The sequence below is a fragment of the Garra rufa genome, chromosome 6 (assembly GCF_049309525.1).
Source record: "Garra rufa chromosome 6, GarRuf1.0, whole genome shotgun sequence".
NCBI classification, from domain to species: domain Eukaryota; kingdom Metazoa; phylum Chordata; class Actinopteri; order Cypriniformes; family Cyprinidae; genus Garra; species Garra rufa.
In genome coordinates, this window is record NC_133366.1 from 48,561,153 (window position 1) to 48,582,627 (window position 21,475).

A 21,475-nucleotide genomic window follows, 5' to 3' on the forward strand; every position below is an offset into this window, starting at 1 on the left:
TCTCAAAATGAGTTTTTTTCTCCTACATTGAGCCAAAAATCTTCACTTCAGTAGCCCTCACATACACCAAACTTTACATTTGTATTCCTGGCTATATCCTGAAGGTTTTTTTATAGGTTTATAATTGTTTTCTGTCTGTTCTAAGTATTTAATGAATTATGGAGTGACTAAAATAAGACAAAATTCCCTCAGTAGTAATGTTTGAAAACTTGTAATACATAAAATATTTGCAACTATCAGTGTAATCAATCAACTGGTTAAGCAAGGCAATAACTATCAGTAAAAAAAATTGCCCTATTCGCTTGCAGTGTCTCCCCTTAATGCAATAGGTTAATTTGCTGCTTAAGAACCATAAACAGCCTTATAAATACTGGTTAGGCTAGTACTTTGACTTTACACTATAATTTTTTCACAAATATTTCTATTTCATATACATGCTGTTATTTTGAACTTTTTATTTATCAAAGAATGCTTAAAAAGATCACAGTATCCACAAAAAATATTAAGCCGCTCAATTTTTTAAATTTTGATAATAATAATGTTTTTGAGCAGCAAATCAGCATATTAGAATGATTTCTGAAGAATCGTGTGACACTGAAGACTGTAATGATGCTGAAAATTTAATAAATAAATTTCGTTTTAAACTATATTTAAGTAGGAAACAGTTATTTTAAATAGTAATAATATTTCACATTATAACTGTTTTTACTGCATTTTCGATCAAATAAATGCAGCCTTGGTAAGCAGAAGAGACTTCTTTCAAAAACATTGAAAAATCTTACTGTTTACATTTAAAAATGTTATTTAAATATTGCATTTATCATTTATTTAAACATCTGTTTATTAGTCAATAAAAAAGGGTAACAAATAATAAGGTTCATTAGTTAACATTAGTTAACATGAACTAAGAATGAACAACGCTTCTACAGCATTTATAATGGTAATATCAGCATTTACTAATGCATTATTACATTTACATTTACATTTATTCATTTAGCAGACGCTTTTATCCAAAGCGACTTACAATTGGGGATGCAACAAGTGATTCGTCCTAAGGAGGCAGGTCAACCTAGGAAGTGCTCAAAAATACCATATATCGGCATTGTTAGATAAGTACTGGATAGAAAGGGAAGATCAAGAAAAGAGAGAAGTTTTTTATTTTTTTTTAATTTATTTTTTTTTTTTATTATTGAGTCAAATAGTGTCGAAAGAGATGGGTTTTCAGAAGTCGCTTGAAGGCAGTTAGGGAATGTGCATTTCGGATATGGGAGGGAAGGTCATTCCACCAGGCAGGACTATTGAACGAGAATGTTCTGGACAGTGATTTCATGCCTCTCTGTGGTGGTACAACGAGGCGTCTTTCATTAGAGGATCTCAGAGATCTAGAGGGAGTGTAAATTCGTAATAGTGAACGTAGGTAAGCAGGTGATGAGCCGGTGGCTGTCCTATATGCCAGCATCAGTGTCTTGAACTTAATGCGAGCCGCCACTGGTAGCCAGTGAAGGGATATGAAGAGAGGTGTGACATGGGCCTTTTTTGGTTCATTGAAGACCAGGCGTGCTGCTGCATTCTGAATCATTTGTAGAGGCCTGATTGTACATGCTGGAAGACCAGCTAGTAGAGCATTGCAGTAGTCCAGCCTGGAAATGACCAGGGCCTGGACGAGGAGTTGTGCAGCGTGCTCTGTTAGGAAGGGCCTGATCTTTCTGATGTTGTGCAGTGCAAACCTGCAAGATCGAGCAGTTTTAGCTATGTGGTCTTTAAAAGTCAATTGGTCATCAAACATTACACCAAGATTTCTGGCTGAAATTGAAGGGGTAACTGTTGATGAACCTAACTGGATTGAGAAGTCATGTTGTAGAGTCGGCGTGGCAGGGAAAACAAGGAGCTCAGTCTTTGCTAGATTGAGTTGGAGATGGTGTTCCTTCATCCATGCAGAGATATCCGCCAGGCAGCCTGAGATTCGTGCAGCTACCGATGGATCATCTGGTTTGAATGAGAGATAGAGCTGTGTGTCATCAGCATAGCAATGGTAGGAGAAGCCATGTGCTTGTATGATGGGGCCTAGAGATATAGTGTATATGGAGAAGAGGAGGGGTCCAAGAACTGATCCCTGAGGAACCCCAGTAACCAGTTGTTGAGTTTTGGATACCTCACCACCCCAGGCCACCCTGAAAGACCTACCAGTGAGGTAGGATTTGAACCAGTGAAGTGAAGTTCCTGTGATGCCCAGCGATGAGAGGGTGGACAAAAGGATCTGATGATTCACTGTGTCGAAAGCAGCAGATAGGTCCAGCAAAATGAGAACCGATGATTTGGAATCAGCTTTTGCAATCCGTAAGGCTTCAGTGACAGAATCATTATTAAAATCACAAGTTGTGTTTGTTAACATTAGTTAATGCACTTGTGAACTAACATGAACAAACAATGAACGACTGTATTTGTGTTAACTAACATTAACAAATATGAATAAATAGTGCAATAAATGAGTGTAAAAAATAAGTGTTACCAAAAAATTCATAAATTGTTAAGTGGAGCACCAAGTCCTCAAAACGTTCTGTGCTACAGCTCTGTTTTTTGTCCTTTTTTATTATTTTCAGTAGTCCAGTGGACAGAAATGAAATATGGAAATATAACAAACGTGATCTGAACCTGTGCTCTTCAAGTAAGCACTACGGCTTAGTGCATTGGAACGTGTCCATTAACCTCTAGGCTACAGCTCTGACATTTAAAACAACTAAAAAAATGTCGATGAGTGATGCTTTCACTAGACACAATCACTTTTTCACATTATGAGTGAAAACACTCCTTTAAAGCATAATTCAAAGAGTGACTGATTAACAGGAGCATTTAGTAGCTCAACGACTCAATGTTTTAAAACCTAACCTCAATGTTTAAACTAAAACTCATCACAGACTTACTGTAACGCCAGGGTTCTTGACCGTGATGCAGGGTGTCGTGGCCCTCAATGCTCCACTAACTCCGTGGTAATATTTGAAGCAGATTTTGGTCTCAGCTGAGAAACATAAACACAAGATCATTGTTCTAAAAGCTCAAACATTTGAAATATAAACAGCACATACAGTATCTCCATTATTATTCTCACATAATAACATATTTTATCATTGTTTAAGTCTCAGACAACATGCTCATAGACAATCTGATCCACAATGAACACAAAAAAAGCCAAGGTAAAAACTCAATGTGATTGGCTAGCCTCATGTAATTCCCAGGAATCAATGTGCACATGATTTATCAGTCTGCTAAGAAACAAAATTATGTTTTTCTAAATTTGTACGCTGCTACACTGAAAAGAAATGGTGTAGAAACTCTGAAATTGTTAGTAAATCTTACAAATAAATGGAAGTGTTCAACAAGCATTTTAAACAAGAAATAATCATGAAGTTCATGGATTAGATTCATAGCATCTAATCAACAGTTTTGTTAAATACATTTAGTAGTAGGGAAACTATAGGAAACTCTTCCAGACAAAAAGTGTAGTTTTTAAAATATATTAAAATGTCTGATTCTAACATAAAAGGTCTTTAAAGTTGTGTTTTGAGCCATTATGTTTTGGCAAAGTATCTGTCAAACTAACTAAATGGCTTAATCCCTTCATGAAGTTTGTTTTTTCGTGCACTTCGTTCAGGCGATCAGCTCATGATTCGGTATTTTCTGCGCCTCAGAGAGGCTCAGTCCACTATAAATGCAATGAACTCACTTATTGCATGTGATGTGAGTTTAGCGTGCATTTGGGAACACAACGGCCAACAGTTATGTGTTATTTTCGTGACAGATGATTACAGCATTTTACTAGATTTGTAGTGAGATGCGTTTTTGTAAGCCGGGTTTTACTGAAGCTGGAGTCTTCTATCAAAATAAAAGTTCTACTATAATTTCCGTCATAAAAATTTTCAGTTTAAATGGGTAACGTTACTGCAGTCCAAATTCAAAATATCTCTTTTAAGTGTAGAAATTAAGAAATAAGTATTGTAATGTCCCTACTGCAGGGAACTGTTTTAAAATATATGGCTATTACTGTCATAGGACTAACAATAACATAAAATTGTTATCATTATATTCTAACTTGTTTGGCTTCTTAAAACACCAGTGTGAATGTAATTTGACTCAGATAGTATACCAGATATAAAAAGAGTTTTAAGTTCAGGTACAAGTTTAAGTTCAATGACTTTTTTCGGACTGAAGTTTTCTTTGTTAAGAACATGGGTTGGACTCTTAATGTTGAACTCTCAAAGTGCATTAGATTGAACAATTTAACTTTAAAATGTACAAAATTTTACTTAATTTGTCTTTTTTAAAAACATTGTAATAAATATATTGTGGACTTCATATCACGATATTATCGTCTCATGAGATTTTGATATTGTTACAATATTACAAAAAAGATTAATATATATTATAAATATAAATATATCAATATTTTGCAATTTGTTGTTGTGTTTTTATATACTGCATAGAGGCAGGTTTATCTAATCAAATTAATGCCACAACAGCAAATGTGCATTAAAAATTTGTGTACAATTTCACAAAATATGCTCTTTTGCTCTTGAAAATGAAGTTAGTTTGCTATTGCTACTCAGGTGAAACTGTACATATCTACACAACTGTTCAAAAGATTGGGGTGTTTTTGAAAGAAGCTTCTCATTGTCATCAAGGCTGCATTTATTTGCTCAAAAATAATGTAAAATCAGTAATACTGAAATATTATTACAATTTAAAACCACTTATTTCTATTTCAATATATGTGACCCTGGACCACAAAACCAGTCATAAGGTTAAATTTTACAAAACTGAGATGTGTACATCATATGAATACTCAATGAATAAGCTTTCTATTGATGTATGGTTTGTTAGGATAGGACAATATTTGGTCGAGATACATCTATTTGAAAATCTGCAATCTGAGGGTGCAAAAAAATCAAAATACTGAGAAAATCACCTTTAAAGTTGTCCAAATTAAGTTCTTAACAATGCATATTACTAAACAAAAATTACATTTTGATATATTTACAGTAGGAATTTTACAAAGAATCATCATGGAACATGATCTTTACTTAATTTCCTAATGATTTTTGGCATAAAAGAAAAATCAAAAATTTTGACCCATGCAATGTATTTTTGGCTATTGCTACAAATATACCCCAGCGACTTAAGACTGGTTTTGTGGTCCAGGGTCACATATAATAAAATGTAATTTATTTCTGATTCAAAGCTGAATTTTCAGCATCATTACTCCAGTCTTCAGTGTCACGCGATCCTTCAGAAATCATTCTAATCTGCTGACTTGATAATCTAGAAAATTATATATAATAAAGACTCCAAACTTCTGAATGATAGAGTAACAACAAAACTTGATCAAATCCATTCCTCATCCATTCTTGAAATAGAAAGTGCATATCATTTTTCAAAACTCTCACTTACGCTCCATGAAGTACGGTCCGGGCTCCAGCCTCCAGACGATCTGCCCTCTCTGAGTCCCATTCACCCCGCGGTTCTTCGAATCCCAAACGTTAGCGGGACACGTCTCATCTGTGTTGGAACAAAAGCGTGTAAATATTTGTCACATAACTACAAAGAAAGGCCTCCACCAGGAGTCAATAGATCTCATTATAAACGCGTGGCTGTGAAACAATAGAGGGTTGACAGATCGATTGTGCCACACCTCAGGCCTATTCTTCTCAAGAGCTTAAAGCCTTTTCTAAGGGTCTTGAGAACAAACAAATGGCAAAGTGCTTATCCTGAAGGTAAGGGAGCATGTTCTTAGCTGGTGTTTCCTGTTCTTTAACTTCTCAACTCAACATGACCCTGATCACACAAACCTCCTACCTGCTCCCATCTGTTTGGCTCTCATAAAAATTCTACTCCGTACAGAGCACAGTATAATCAAGCATGCATAATAAATATACAGTAGGCAAACACAAATGCACCTTTAAATAACTATATGCACACACTGATATATATATAATACAAAACATACATTGCATAAAATATATTCTATATATTAAAAATATTACGTGTAATCAGATGTGGAACAATGTATATTGATTAATCTCGATTACATGTAGACCATCCAGTGGTAAAGTAAAAAGAGGGCACTAATGAATTGATTGGCAGTGATTCAAAGCAGACAGGATGCATTGTGGGTGAACTGAGTCCATGAGCACATTAGTTTCAATTTCCAGTCTGAGCCTGTATAATCAATACAGCCACATAAACCAGAGACCCAATGACCCACTGCTGATTATCTCTCTGTGACACAATCTGTTTCTCCTTTCTGCCCTCTAATTCAGGACAAACATTATCAGAACAAAAGAATGAATCACATCTAAAACTCGCAATTAAGCAATCGGCCCACTTGAGGGAGAATTAGGCCTTATTAGGAGTATGCCATCTGAGAAATAAAATAAAATACAAAAGTAGATTAAAATTAAATAAAAAAGTAAATTAAAATAATTTAAAAAGTATAATAAAATAAAATAAATATATGACAAAACTCCCAATTAAGCAATCAGTCCAGACAGTCTGAGCAACAAAACAACACTAAACAAAATTCAAGAAAAATCTGAACTATAGAATGAATGACATCTAAAACTCGCAATTAAGCAATTAGTCCACCTGAGTTAGAATTAGGCCTTATTAGGAGTTTGTAGTTTGAGAATAAAATAAAATAAAATAAAATAAAATAAAATAAATTAAAATAAAATAAATTTATGACAAAACTCCCAATTAAGCAATCAGTCTTAACAGTCTGAGCCTCAAAACAAATTTCAGGAAAAATCTAAACAAAAGAATGAATAACATCTAATGATAAAACTCCCAGTTAAGAATTAGGCCTTATTGGGAGTATTTAGTTTGAGAATAAAAAAATAAAAATAAAATAAAATAAAATAAATAAAATAAAATAAAATAAAATAAAATAAAATAAAATAAAATAAAATAAAATAAAATAAAATAAAATAAAATAAAATAAAATAAAATAAAATAAAATAAAATAAAATAAAATAAAATAAAATAAAATATCAGGCCAGTATCTGAACAAAAGAATGAATAAGATCCAATGACAAAAAATAAAATACAGTAAAAAAAAATAAATAATAATAAAATAAAATAAAACAAATTAAATACAAAATAAGAAAAAAATATAATAAAAAATATCATTTAAATCAAAACTTAACCATATACATATTTTTAAAAAGTTTACAAAAACTATGTAAAACCTGCATGATAAAAATAAAATGTATTCCCACAAGAGGTCAAATAAAATAAAATAAATTAAAAAAATAAGAAAAAAAATATATAAAACAGTTTAAAACAAACTTAACCATATACATTTTAAATTCAAATATAAATTCAATATAAAAAAAAGTTTATTTTTGATTTAGGCAGTTTATTAGAAATGTGGCATGCTTTTATCTTCAGATATACCAGAAAGACCACTTACAAATAAATGGCAAGTAACAAGTGTTCAACAAGCATTTTAAACCAAAAATATTAATGAAGTTCATGGATTAGATTCATGGCATCTAATCAAGTGTTTTGTTAAATACATTTAGTAGTAGGGAAACTATAGGAAACTCTTCCAGACAAAAAGTGTAGCTTTTAAAATATATTAAAATGTCTGATTCTAACATAAAAGGTCTTTAAAGTTGTGTTTTGAGCCATTATGTTTTGGCAAAGTATCTGTCAAACGAACTAAAACTGGAAGCACAATATGGCTTAATCCCTTCATGAAGTCTGTTTTCGTGCACTTCGTTCAGGCGATCATTTATACAGACATTAGTATTTTTTCTATACTATGAAAGTCAATGGCTGCCATCAACTGTTTAAAGCTCTGAAAGAAAAACCTTTGAGCGATACAATTTTCTTTAAAGTGAGTGTATCAAAAAAAATTACAAGAATCAGATATTTAGAAGTGAGCTTGTTGTGAGGAAAGGTTTACAGCCCCTGTTTCTCTCTAGGTGTGATGACAGCCTGTGATCAACAATTGTGGGACACTCTTCATTCTGTCAGACCTTCTGTGAATAGAACAGCCTTGTCTATGGTGATCTACAGCTGCTCATCTGAAACTATATCACAGCGCTGACACTCTGTTACCGAACGTCTACAAGAAGCCACAATTCACCCGACCCGGTCACATGACTCACGTAAAAATCAATCATCTCTGACTTCAGCACAGCAGTGCCCTGCATCATCCAGTTTCCTGGAAAAACTAGCTAAACGCATTACTGTAAAATCAGGATATATTCTGAGCACACGATCAACGATAAGACACATAAATAATGTTAAGATTACAGATGAATTCAATGAGTTAAATGTCATTTGACATTAAAAGAAGAGAAATAACAGAAACTGCACAACTGTCTATGACTATTGTTTATCAGCAAATGTTAAAAAGACTTTCTTAACTGCAAAAAAATATATATATGTGACCCTGGACCACAAAACCAGTCATAAGGTTAAATTTGACAAAACTGATATTTATACATCATATGAAAGCTCAATGAATAAGCTTTCTATTGATGTATGGTTTGTTAGGATAGGACAATATTTGGCTGAGATACATCTATTTGAAATCAGAAATCTGAGGATGCAAAAAAATCAAAAATACTGAGAAAATCACCTTTAAAGTTGTCCAAATTAGGTTCTTAACAATGCATATTACAAATCAAAAATTACATTTTAACATGTTTACAGTAGGAATTTTACAAAAAAATCTTCATGGAACATGATCTTCACTTAATTTCTTAATGATTTTTGGCATAAAAGAAAAATCTAAAATTTTGACCCATTCAATGTATTTTTGGCTATTGCTACAAATATACCCCAGCGACTTAAGACTGGTTTTGTGGTCCAGGGTCACACACATATATATATATATATATATATATATATATATATAGATGTCCACATCAAAAAAAAATTACAAAAGTGATTTTATGTCCATAGAAAGTACATCAAATGTAGGTAAAGTGTCCACTTTTGGGGTTCAAAAAAGTTTTGAGAATAAAATGTCAATATTTGTTTGAAATAATGTTACATTGTCATTCAGTGTAACATAATATTTATGTAAAAATTCAAACAACATGCTTATCCTGACTTATAGATATATTTAAAAGAATAAGGGAGAATATTACATTTTATTGTGTTTTAAATTAGTAAAAAAAATCTTATTGACAAATGGGCAAAACCTATGATAGTGGCAAAAAAAAAAAAAAAAACTAGAATTACAACTAATTAGTATTTGGGGTGAAAGTAATTGGTTTTTTAATATGTCAGCAACTGATTTTTGTTGTAAATATGCCTGACAAGATTGTTACACTCAATGACATTTTAGTGGGTGTCTTTTGTAAATTAGGGGAAAAAATATATATTTTTGATTAGAAAAACAAAAACAAAAAATGCAATTAAATTAAACCGAAAACTTTTTAAAAAATCTTGGAAAAACAATTTTTAAGCAGTTTCACACTTACTGTTTTTATGCTTTAACCTTTTTTTTACGTTTTAAAAGTTTAACACCATTATGATCTTTCCCTTGTGACATTATTTAAATGAAAATGAAGTAAGATTTTCCTTCAAGTATTCATTAACATAAAGGGTCAAAATGTGAAAATCAAGTTACATAATTTAAACCAGTATAAAAAAAGCAGTAGAACTAATATTAATAGAACTAATATTACCATAACATTAAATTTTTTTATGATGTATAACATGTCCTACTTATATTTTATGATATATATATATAGATTCAGATCAGACAACTTTTGGACTGGAGAAAGCAACATTATGGATAGTGGACTTCTATTTTGGCTAGAAGCAACAGTTAACTGTGACAGTTTAAACTGCCTTAAAGATGGCTCCACAAGATATGAAGTCGTGTGGATTACTTACGTTGTTTTTACCGGCTATTTGGACTCTCATTCTGATGGCACCCATTCACTGCAATGGATCCATTGGTGAGCTAGTGATGCAATGCTATATTTCTCCAAATTCTGTTCTGATGAAGAAACAAACTCATCTACATCTGTATGGCCTGAGGCTGGGTACATTCTCAACAAATCTTTGCATTTTTGAGTGAACTATTCCTTTAAGGCAGTTGTTCTTTTTGTGTGTAACACGAGCCATAAATCAGGCCCTGGTCACTCCCATGGGGAAAATAAGACTGAATGAAACTCCAGAGGATCTGAGCGGATCGATGGCTGGCACAATCCCTCAGCGGAGGCCTTTCTCTGGGACTGGCTATAGAGGAATTCCCCCGTCCTGATCAATGGCCCCATGAAGCCGGCTATAGTAGTGTGAGGGATCGGCTTTCACTGGCCGTGACTGTCAAACAGATCCTGAACCCTGCGCTCATACTACATGACAAAGATTACAGCATAATGAGAATAAAATCTTGTTTACTGACACACTGTATATAATACTTTAAATTGAAAAACAAACACAAATCTTACGCAAACTATATTTTTACTATTTCTGAAAAAACGACTGCATGCTTTTGTGGATCCTAAGCAGTTTTATGATATCAGTATTCAGTCAGGTCCCTTCAAAATACTTTTCCGCCTGGTTTATCAATTGCAAACTGGAAGACAGATCACAGAAAAGTAACAGCACCCCGAGCTGCACAATTCATGGTATCATTACAATTGCACACACCACTAAATTCCCACTTCCAAGAAGCCAAATCTATAGAGACTGTATTTCTGAATCAGTCTTGATCCATTTGATTTATTCTAATGCTTTACTTTAGCTGAGAAAATCATATAAAGTATCATTTTTCTTTTTTATGCCCGAAGGAAAATATCACTGTTTGCATTACAATTACAACAAAAATGCATGGTTTTTTATGGGTGCACATGTTGGAAGTGTTTTCCACATTAGGTTAACAACTTTTGCAGTTGTTCACAATTTAAAAACACAGACCCAGAAAGACAGATCCCAAAAAGGACTTGCAGGTAATTTACAACACTTTCTTAATTTTGTCACTTGCATTGTTTAAAGGAAAAGTTCACTTCCAGAACAAAACATTTACAGATAATTTACTCACACTGCAAATAATGCTTTCTTACTTAATTTTTTTTCTCTTGTTTCCAGCCAAAAAAAAAAAAAAAAAAAATTCTAGACAAGTAAAAAATATTGTCTTGTTTTCAGAAACAACTAGCCAAAATTAAGTGCATTTTTGCTTGAAACAAGCTAAATAATCTGAAGAAAAATAATCTTGTTTTCTGTTTGAAATAAGATTTTTTTGTGTGACCCCATTGGCAGATTATTTAGCTTGTTCTAAGCAAAACTTGTTTTTTTCTGAAAACATGAAAATATTTTTTGCTTGTCAAGAAAATCCTTCTTGATTTAAGAATTTTTAGATATTTTGACTGGAAACAAGACAAAAAAAAATCGAAGTTAAAAAAAAAGATTTTGCAGTGCACTCCCTTGTCATCCAAGATGTTCATGTCTTTCTTTCTTCAATTGTTAAGTAATTATGTGTTTTGAGGAAAACATTTACATTTTCTCTCTATTTAATGGACTTCTATGGTGCCCACAAGTTTGAACTTCCAAAATCCAGTTTAAATGCAGCTTCAAATGGCTCTAAAGGATCCCTCCCATTTGAGGAAAAGGTGCCTTATCTAGCAAAACGATTGGCTATCTTCAAATTTTTTTTTTGACAATTTATATACTTTTTAACCTTAAACACTTGTCTTGTCTAGCTCTGCCTGAACTCTGCGTATTCCGGTTCAAGAGAGTTAGCGTAGGTCAAAAATTCCCGTCTTATTTTTTCCTCCAACTTTAAAATTGTTCTACATCACTGCAGAAGTACCAACCCAGTGTTTACAAAGGGAACATGCAAAGAAGATTAAACCCCCTTTACAAAAAAACAGCGATGTAGGGCGATTTTGAAGTTGGAGGAGAAAATAAGATAGGAGTTTTCCGACCTATCTTAACTGTCTTGAACAGGAATACACAGTTCACGCAGAATTATAGACAAGATGAGCATCTGAGGTTAAATAAGTATATAAAGTGTAATTTTTTTTAGAAAATAACCAATCGTTTCACCAGACAGGACCCTTCTTCCTCGACTGAAGCTGCATTTAAACTGCATTTTGGAAGTTTAAACTTGGGGGCAGGGGCACTATAGAAGTCCAATAGATGAAATGTTTTCCTCAAAAAACTATTTCTTTATGACTAAAGAAAGAAAGACATGAACATCTTGGATGACAAGGGGGTGAGTAAATTATCTGTAAATTTTAGCGCTGGAAGTGAACTTCTCTTTTGAAAATATGATGCCAAAAAGATTTGCACATCACACACTACTAATTATTTTAATTAAAGATCTTTAAATAGCTTAACATCACTACATTATAATCTAAATGATAGTAGAATAATGTGTCTGAACATAACAAATGTGTGTATAGTTCACTGCAAGTCAGTGAATGGTTAACTATTATTGCAGTTGCTCTTATAGTCTGTATCTAGGGATACTGGTGGGTTGAGCTTCTTCATGGTTTCTTGTCTCATGGGACACGTTTCGCTCATCTTCCCACCTCTGCTCTACAAATCAAAACTACGGCGGTTATGGGCTCTCAAAGCCATCAGAAATAGTGCTGAGTAACTAGATTCATCCATCAGCGCAAGTGCGGAGGAGAGGATGAGATAAAATGTATCTAATGACACGGTGCAATTAAGCCAGAGTCAGCAGTTCATCTGTTTTCATTTGCTCATTCACTTGCTTGAGTTGCTTCATCAACATATTAAACCACACAGTAGGTCACATTCGGGCTGGGAGGTATGAGAGTATTTACCGTGCATAGAAATGTATGGTTTCTGTTATATTACCTTGTTGATTATAATGGGAGTGATTTAGTTTAAATGTAGCGTTACATTCAGTGTGGACACAATGTGACCCTAGACCACAAAACCAATCATAAGGAGCACGGGTATATTTGTAGCAGTAGCCAAAAATACATTGTCTGGGTCAAAATAATCGATTTTTCCTTTTATGCCAAAATCATTAGGAAATAAGTAAAGATCATGTTCCATGAAGATATTTTGTAAATTTACTACCATAAATATATCAAAACTTAGTTTTTGATTAGTAATATGCATTGCTAAGAACTTCATTTGGACAACTTTAAAGGCGATTTTCGCAGTATTTTTTGCAGCCTCAGATTCCAGCTTTTCAAATAGTTGTATCTCAGCCAAATATTATCCTATCCTAACAAACCATACATCAAAAAAAAAAAAGCTTATAACTGGTTATAAAGGGTCACAAATAGTCTTTTATTTTGGTTTGCGTTCATTACATCTTGGTTCATGTCCAATCAAATGATGTAAGTGTATGTGTGTGTGTTGATTCAGCGTTTCCACCAGTCATCCACCTTTTCAACCCAGAAATGTTTTCTCTTTTATTTCTACAGCCTGTTCATGTCAAAGCATGACTTAAACACTAACAAAATTACCCAAGTTAAGGTCTTGGTGCTTAGTTCCACCCAGAAATATGTGACTCTGGATCACAAAACCAGTCATCATTTTTTGAAATTGAGATTTATACAACAACAACAACAATATTTGGCCGAGATACAACTTTTTGAAAATCTGGAATCTGAGGGTGCACAAAAATCAAAATATTGAGAAAATCTGGTTTTGTGCTCCAGGGTCACAATTATGGAAGTAGAGGTTTTTGCAAACAACATTTCATGCTGACTTCAAAGTATACACTGTATCATGTAGCCATTTTGGCCAAAGCCAAACATCCAGTCTACACAAATGAGTTTTGCAAGCTGCCAAAAAAAGACAAAACTTTCTAAACTGTAATCACAATATCTATAGACTACATTCTCTGTATGAAAAAATGACTATTTTGAGAAGACAAACCCTTTGCCACCAAACAGAACTGCAATCTGCTTGCTGGAGTATCCTTAATTAACAACATTACCTGAAACAAAGCTGTAAGTTTCAATTAGAACTGCCCATTTGTCTTTTTATGCATTGACGCATTATAAGACCTGCAGGTAGTGTTTCCATTACTGAAGGGAAATAACTGGTGATGCAGTATTAAAAAAGAATGCAAAATTAAGTAACAGTAAGTAAATAAGTAATAAGTTATGGCAGTGAATGGGTGTTGAGATTTTGAAGTCTTTTTCTGCAAACAAAGTGCATCAATCTATCATAAAAAGTACTCCACATGGCTCCAGGGGGTTAATAAAGGCCTTCTGGAGCAATACAATGTGTTTGTGTAAGACAAATATCCATATTTAAAACTTTATAAACCATAATCTGTCGCTTCCCCTAACTGTCATACATGTGTTCACTAGTGAGTGGCGTTCCTCACGTATGACGGTTAATGGAAGCATGAGATTACAGTTTACAGTTTACAAGTTGTAAATATGGATATTTTTAGGGCCACACGATTAATCGAAGGCGATTATCATACGCATTTTGTCAGTAAAGCCGGTTGTGAAAATCAGTAGTAAATCTCCAGCACATGCTTTCAGATGTAGCAGCAGTTACTACACAGAGCCGTAGTTCACTGACAAGCTACCCAATATCGCGTTCATTATCACAGACGATTTAAATTAGGCAATAATGAAATCGAAGCTATCGTTCTGCGATAATGACAGGTAAAAGCTTCTACATCTGAAAGCACATTTAATAACTTTTTAATCTAAACTCACTTCATAACTTCAGTCGAGTGTTTGAAATAAATCCTTCTGTGAGATGATGTGGCTTCTTACACAGAATAAGGCACATAACATATTTGATAGTATTCTAAGCAGTGATGAAGGCATTGTATTTATATCCTTTGTCATGAGGAAAATTAGTCATGTGTTTATTAGTCACGTTGAATCAATGAATGCAGTTAAATCTTCTGTTTATTCAGCTGCAGCGATCATGATTTCCTGGGTTTCTTATTCGGGGCGTATTTAGAGTTTCGGCGCAAAAGCACCCTATGGCCTTTGGATGGAGATTTACTACTGATCGCAGCTTTTGCTTTATCACGATTGTGATTTCATTGCGATTTATTGGGCAGCCCTAACATTTTTCTTACACAAACACATAATTTTCATTTCAGAAGGCCTTTATTAACCCCTAGGAGGCATGTGGAGCACTTTTTTTTTTAAATGGAAGCATGGACTTTATTGGACTTCAAAATCTCAATAGCTATTCAATGCCATTATAAAGCCAGGACATTTTTAAATGTCCAATTGTATTTGTCTGCAAGAAGAAAGTCATATACACCTAGGATGGCTTGAGGGTGAAAATCCCTTTAAAAGGAATTACTTTCAATAGAGAGTTTCCCCACACCCCAAAACATCTTACCAATGTGGTACAGCCCGATCCAGTCAGTGGCATCCACCTCCTCTTTGATGTCCCAAGAGATGACCAGGTTTTGCCCTCGCCCGAGCGTGAACTGGAACGTAGAGGCTGTTAAGGAGGAACGGCTATCCGACGTCACCAGGTCGGTGTCACTGTTGGCCCGTTGCAGGCCCATTGGTTCAGGAGCTCCTCCTCTAGAGCTCCCCCCATTCCTAGAGCCACTCTGCGCTGAAAGGCTGCGGAGGTTTTCTGGGCTCAGCGTATAGCGCATGTGCGGGGTGCGCCTCCGCACCACCAGGAGATGTTCACGGGCAGTGGTGGTAGTACCGGTGGCCATGGTGACTTGGGTGGAGGGGTGAGAAGTATGGTGTGGGGAAGGGGTTGGGTGATGAGAAGGGGGAGGGTGGGGGCGGGAACGGGGAGGGAGGACTGCCGTGGCCAGCGAGGGGCGAATGGTGGAGGTCGGGACGAGATGGAGGTAAGAAATAGGTGCCAAATGGCCAAAAGGGTGGGGAGGGGTAGGGATTGGTGTTTAAGACCAAGAAGCGCCAACAAACTCTAATTGACCGAAGTTTTCTCCTTCCTTAAGTTCACTAGAAGTGGTGGTGTCATCTAAAATGATGAGTATATATATTTGATTTCTGAAATTCCTAACAATTTGGGTTTATGATCTTGAGAACCTTCAAAGTCTTTGAGGAAGGGTCATCATGCAGAGGTTATTTCTGGGTGCCAAATGGCCAACATGGCTGAGATTTGGGTTCAGTCCCAAGACTGCCTTGTTGGCACAAGCCCTAGTTGGCAGAAGTTTTGTTCTTCCTTCAGTTCTCCAGAAGTGGCATCTAAAATCATGAGTATATATATTTGATTTCAGTATCTTAAACACAACAAATTCTAAAGATTTTTTGAATCAGAAAACATCTAGTACCAGTCAGATCTCTTAAAAGTTCATTTGCAAAGTCTTAAGGAAATGGTGGAAGTCATGCAGAGGTTATTTTTGCATGACGAATGGCCATAAATCAAGGTTGAGATTTGGGTTTAGGCCCAAATGGGCCAACAAAACCCACTCACAGTACTAGATGACGAGGTTTTCTCCTTTCCCAAGTAGTCCAGAATTGGGGTTTGGCAACTAAACAGACAATTATACGACCCACTTCTGAAATAACCAACAGCACTTGCGTTTATGCCATTGAGGTATCAAATAAGCATCCAATCCAGAAAAGAAAACCCAACTCAAAGGCTGTCGGATACCACTCAAAGGTCCATATTCAGAGTCTGCGAAGGACTAAAGAAGGTCTAATGAACTGAATATAAAAACTTTCTCAGTATCATAACAGTTTCTGTCCAAATCATCTGCTATGGGAATTACTGCTCCTTTTGTTCAATGCAGGCTGGATCGATCCTGTCCATTTGTAGTAGCCAAGAGTGAAACAACAATTGGATTTGGGATGCAAGAGATCTGATCTCCACTTTGCCTTTAGGTCCAGAAGATTAGTTAAGACGGTGTGGTATTCCACGATAGGGTTTGGTCAACGGGACAAGAACCAGCAGACGTAAAAGTAGGATGAGTGATCCCTAAAAGAAACAGAAGAAAAAAGGAGCATGATGATTAGGTAGAAATACAGATTTTGTTTAAAAATTTTCTCATACTTTTACCAAACCCATTCATTTTTACCCATGTCATCCAAGATGTTCATGTCTTTCTTTATTCAGTCAAAAAGAAATAAGGTTTTTGAGGAAAGCATTCCAGGATTTTTCTCCATATAGTGGACTTTAATGGGAGCCAACGGGTTGAAGGTCCAAATTGAAGCTTCAAAGGGCTCTACACAATCCCAGCCAAGGAATAAGGGTCTTATCTAGCAAAACGGTCTGCCATTTTCTAAAACTATTCAAATTTAGATACTTTTTAACCATAAATGCTAATTTTGCACTAACTCTATGATGCACGTTTGTGACTTCACGCATTATGTAATTATGTTGGATAGGTCATGTGTGCTTACTTCTTCGTCTTTTATATTTTCAACTCATTTTCTTCTCCAACTTCAAAATCGCCAGACATCTTTGTTTTTCCTTTTTTTGTAAAGAGCGTTTCACTTTGTTTGCTTGGTAAACACTGCACTTATTTTAAACTTTTTTAGAAAATGGCTGATCATTTTGCTAGATAAGACTCTTATTCCTTGGCTGGGATCGTGTAGAGCCCTTTGAAGCCGCATTGGAGCTACAAATTTGGACCTTCTACCCCTTGGCTTCAATTGAAATCCACTATATGGAGAAAAATCCTGGATGTTTTCCTCAACAACCCTTATTTCTTTTTGACTGAAGAAAGAAAGACATGAACATCTTGGATGACGTGGGGTGAGTAAACTATCAGGAAATTTTTACTCTGGAAATGAACTAATCCTTTAAACTGCAGTGATAAAAAAATTTTTGAGAGTGTAAGTTGATTAATATGCTACTTTTTCTGATTACTACTAGTTTTAAGAAATCATTCAATTGTTTTATATCAGCATAAGTCATTAACCACCCTGCTTTTTTCATATCAGCATCGACATCTCCCTGGAAAAATCTGTATGAATCAACAACAAATTAATTGTGCTTCTGCAACCCTACATTGGACAAGCAGTTTGAAGAATGAATAGATTGAAAAAACTTGAACTTGGATCATTTCAAAATCCACAGCAATAGCAAAAACATGCAAAATATCTCATAATACTGCCCAGGAGCATTACTGGGTAATCCTTGTGTAAATCTCTTTCTTATACTCCACCGATTACACCACCTTTCTCCTCCCATTTTCCCCTCCCTTTATCTCTCTCACAGTCAGCCCTGCTTTCTAAAAGCGTAGATAAACGTGCATCTCCCCAGCGGCTCCTAAATCAGCTATTTCTGCTCGAGTTGTCGACGCAGATTTGCAAAAGGGTGTGAAACACCGGCCTGCCCAGCTTACCTCAGCATGTCCTGGCCAACGACCAAACAACAAGAACCTTTTATACAACTGCCAAAATCATCCGTGAGCTGACAGACTATGTCTGTAGGCCAGTCTATAGTCACGGCCTCATCCCAATACCTTGCTTTGAAGTAAATAGTACATAAATGTGGTGATTAAACATTTTTTTTCTTATTTTTCTGTTTTCAAATACACCACAACTCTTTTGATTTTGACAGAGTGAAGCCATTGTGATAAATCACCGTGCACTGGTTTAATATGGATGCAATTATCCAGATCTAGAGAAATGGGAAACAGAGACAGATGGAGCAACTGAGAAACAGAAGAGAAAGCGATGAAACTCAGGAGAGAAAGTGTGATGGAGATCAGACGGTGCAGTGGAAGTTACATAACTACAGCGGAGACAGAGCAAGGGAGAGAGAGAAAATGAAAACCATATATCAGCTATGACATATGAACACAAGCAAGGTATTAGATCATAAATATAAGACGTTAATGACATCTGTAGCCAAATACTGTTTACACGGTGAGGTTTGTGCAGATGGGCAATGGCTTATTTAGTCATGTTTTTTAAACCTGTATGACAGTCTTTCTACTGTGAAACACAAAGGATTTTCTGAAATTTTTAGATATAATAATAGTGCACTGGCGCTGTCAAGCTTCAAATAGCAAAACTGTCTGTCATTATTCAATGAAAATTTTGACACCTGCCTTTGCTCTACTTAGTGCATTCATGATTAAGAAAGATGTCATTTTTTTGAGACAGTTCTTGTTTGTAAATTATTGATTCAATTCACAAAATTGGTCACCATGATTTGTTCACAAATTGGACTGATTGAAGGTTTCTAAATGAAAAAAAAAAAGCAAAATGTGGTGATACTTGTAGGACACTTCTGTTGTGCTTTTATGTCCTTTTTGAAGCTCAGAAGCATTAGTCCTGTTATACTGTGATTGTACGGCAAACAGCATCCAACAAATTTTCTTTTTCTCCCTTCAAGTTCCAAAAAAAAAAAAGAGTCATAAGGGTTTGTAAAAACATAAAGATGAGTCAGTCATGACAAAAATTTCACACAGCCATTCTAATACTCTGGAGAACAAAACTTAAAGCTCAGTGAGCAGCATGCCAAAAATAGTCACATTTCAGATGCTGTGCCCTAAAATATCTCAGCGTGTTTTTTTTCTTCTTACACTGACGTGCAGGCGTGCACATATTTATCATTTAATTTAATTTTCTTTTAATAAAAAAAAAAAGAAAAAGGTTTTTACGCTACTATTTAGTACACTCTACAAAAACATATATTTTAATTTATAATATAAAAATATTATAAACAATAATATATATTACAGTGACACTGAAGACTGGAGTAATGATGCTAAAAAATTCAGCTTCGCATCCCAGGAATAAATTGCATTTTAAAACACATTAAGACAGAAAAACGTTATTTTAAATTGTAATAATATTTCTAGGGCTGTCAGTAAATTCCTAATTAATCGCAAAATAAATTTGACTAAAATACCCACAAAATATTGTTTAAAGCTAATTTATGTTAAATGAGAAAGTATCACGTAGAGATACAAATTGTAGCTTTAGAAAGAAATATTTGATTTGATTCAACATAAAATTAATTACACAAACATTTAGGCTATAACAGCCTAACATAAACTATGGAACAAAAAAGAAGATAATTTGAGAAACATCTCGGTACTTTGTTCACACAATGAAGGTCATTGGTAACCAAAACAGCTTTGTTACCAACAGTCTTCAAAATTTGTTTATGTTTCACAAAAGAAAGTTCTGAAACAACATGAGGGTGAGTAAATATTGAAAGAAGGCTGGGAAAGTGGCCAAAACCTCTCTTAAACCAGCCTGCTGACCAGCTAAAACCAGACAACTAGCTTTGTCTGGTTTTAGCTGTTTTTTTTTCAGCAGGGTTCTAATTTTTTATTTAATTTTTTTTATGAAATTATACTCTGAATAAGAAACTAAATCTTCCAGCAGGTGGCGATAAATACCTTTATGATTTGTTCAAAGGCTGATTCATTCAGGAAAGAAGTAAATGGCTCTCTTTATGAATAGTCCTTTGAATCCCAAGATTTGTTCAAAACACCTATTCGTTCAGAAACTAAACACGCGTTACTCCGAGACACACAACATTTCTGCTATAGCTCCAATATCTTGAATTTTAGAACATAACTGCATTTATGGAGTTGTTGCCCTGCATCATATTTGTCATATTTGTGAGATTTCACCGTGGTTCGCAAATCATTTGATTGAGATCAGTATTTTGAGCATGGTTCACAAATTATTAGATTGCATCATTTTTGTCAAATGCAAGATGATGCACCGATCTGGCGGACCGCGTGTTAACTGTGTTAAAATATTTGAATTTCGTTATTTTTTCATTACTAATAGAAAGGTTCTTATTTCCCAATATCACTATGTTTTGATCAAATTAATCAAATAAACTTAAAAATCTTACAGATTTTTGTACTTTTGAACACCAGTTTAGTTAACCATGTGAATACGCTGTTGTAAATGTGGCTGAATAAGTGTAAGCGATAAAAAAAGTGGACAAGTGAGGCTGTTGAGCAGAAGTTGAGAAGGTCCCACTGGGCGGTCTGAAGCTTATATAACTGCCATGCTGTTCACTCACTCTCCCACACATCTCTGCTGCATTGTTTAAAAGTGTGACAGCGAGGAACTTTCCTGGGAAATGTCACTATCAATGAAAACGGGAAGAAGGGAGGTTGAGGGGTAACAGGTGAAGTGTGTTTACCTTTCTGTGAAGCATACACGTTTGTAGTCTTACTCTCAGGAGTGAAGGATCGCACATGCTGTCAAACACAACACGCAGGCCAGTCTTAATGTGCTGCAGTACACTGAGCTAAGTGGGGTGACATTCAAACAGCGGTTAGAGTTATGCAGTGCGATGTCTGAAAAGCTGTGGTAAATGTAATCTGTAAATACGGGTCATTCTACAGAACTGGTGCAAACTGATGCCCCACAACCAAAAAACACATTTAAAAAGCATTTAGGTATTCAAATCTAATTTTTACTAAGATGCTTCTATTATCTATTGAAACCCACAATAATATTGAAAATATCAGTTAGTCTTAAAGGATTAGTTCACTTTCATAACAACAATGCACAGAGAATGTACTCACCCCCTTGTCATCCAAGATGTTCATGTCTTTCTTTCCTCA

General features: G+C 34.8%; 2 protein-coding genes across 5 annotated transcripts in view; both read right to left on the minus strand.

Moving 5' to 3' along the window:
- hecw2b (HECT, C2 and WW domain containing E3 ubiquitin protein ligase 2b) overlaps window positions 1-5,545 on the minus strand; it is a 41,769-nt gene extending 36,224 nt beyond the window's left edge. For all 4 annotated transcript variants that reach the window (XM_073841948.1, XM_073841947.1, XM_073841946.1 and 1 more), the window contains exons 1-2: window positions 5,443-5,545; window positions 2,922-3,016 (exon numbers count right to left, since the gene is read on the minus strand). In XM_073841948.1, coding sequence (XP_073698049.1) covers window positions 2,922-3,016; window positions 5,443-5,449 — 102 coding nt within the window. In that variant the 5' untranslated portion in view covers window positions 5,450-5,545. The remainder of the gene's footprint in view (window positions 1-2,921; window positions 3,017-5,442) is intronic.
- A 647-nt stretch (window positions 5,546-6,192) lies between these two features.
- Window positions 6,193-16,887, minus strand: LOC141336967 (E3 ubiquitin-protein ligase HECW2-like). Its single transcript, XM_073842687.1, has 2 exons — window positions 15,331-16,887; window positions 6,193-6,302 (listed from the first exon to the last, which is right to left on the minus strand). The coding sequence occupies exons 1-2, from the start codon at window positions 15,662-15,664 to the stop codon at window positions 6,193-6,195; spliced, it is 444 nt and encodes a 147-aa protein (XP_073698788.1). The 5' UTR covers window positions 15,665-16,887.
- Window positions 16,888-21,475: the final 4,588 nt, after the last annotated feature.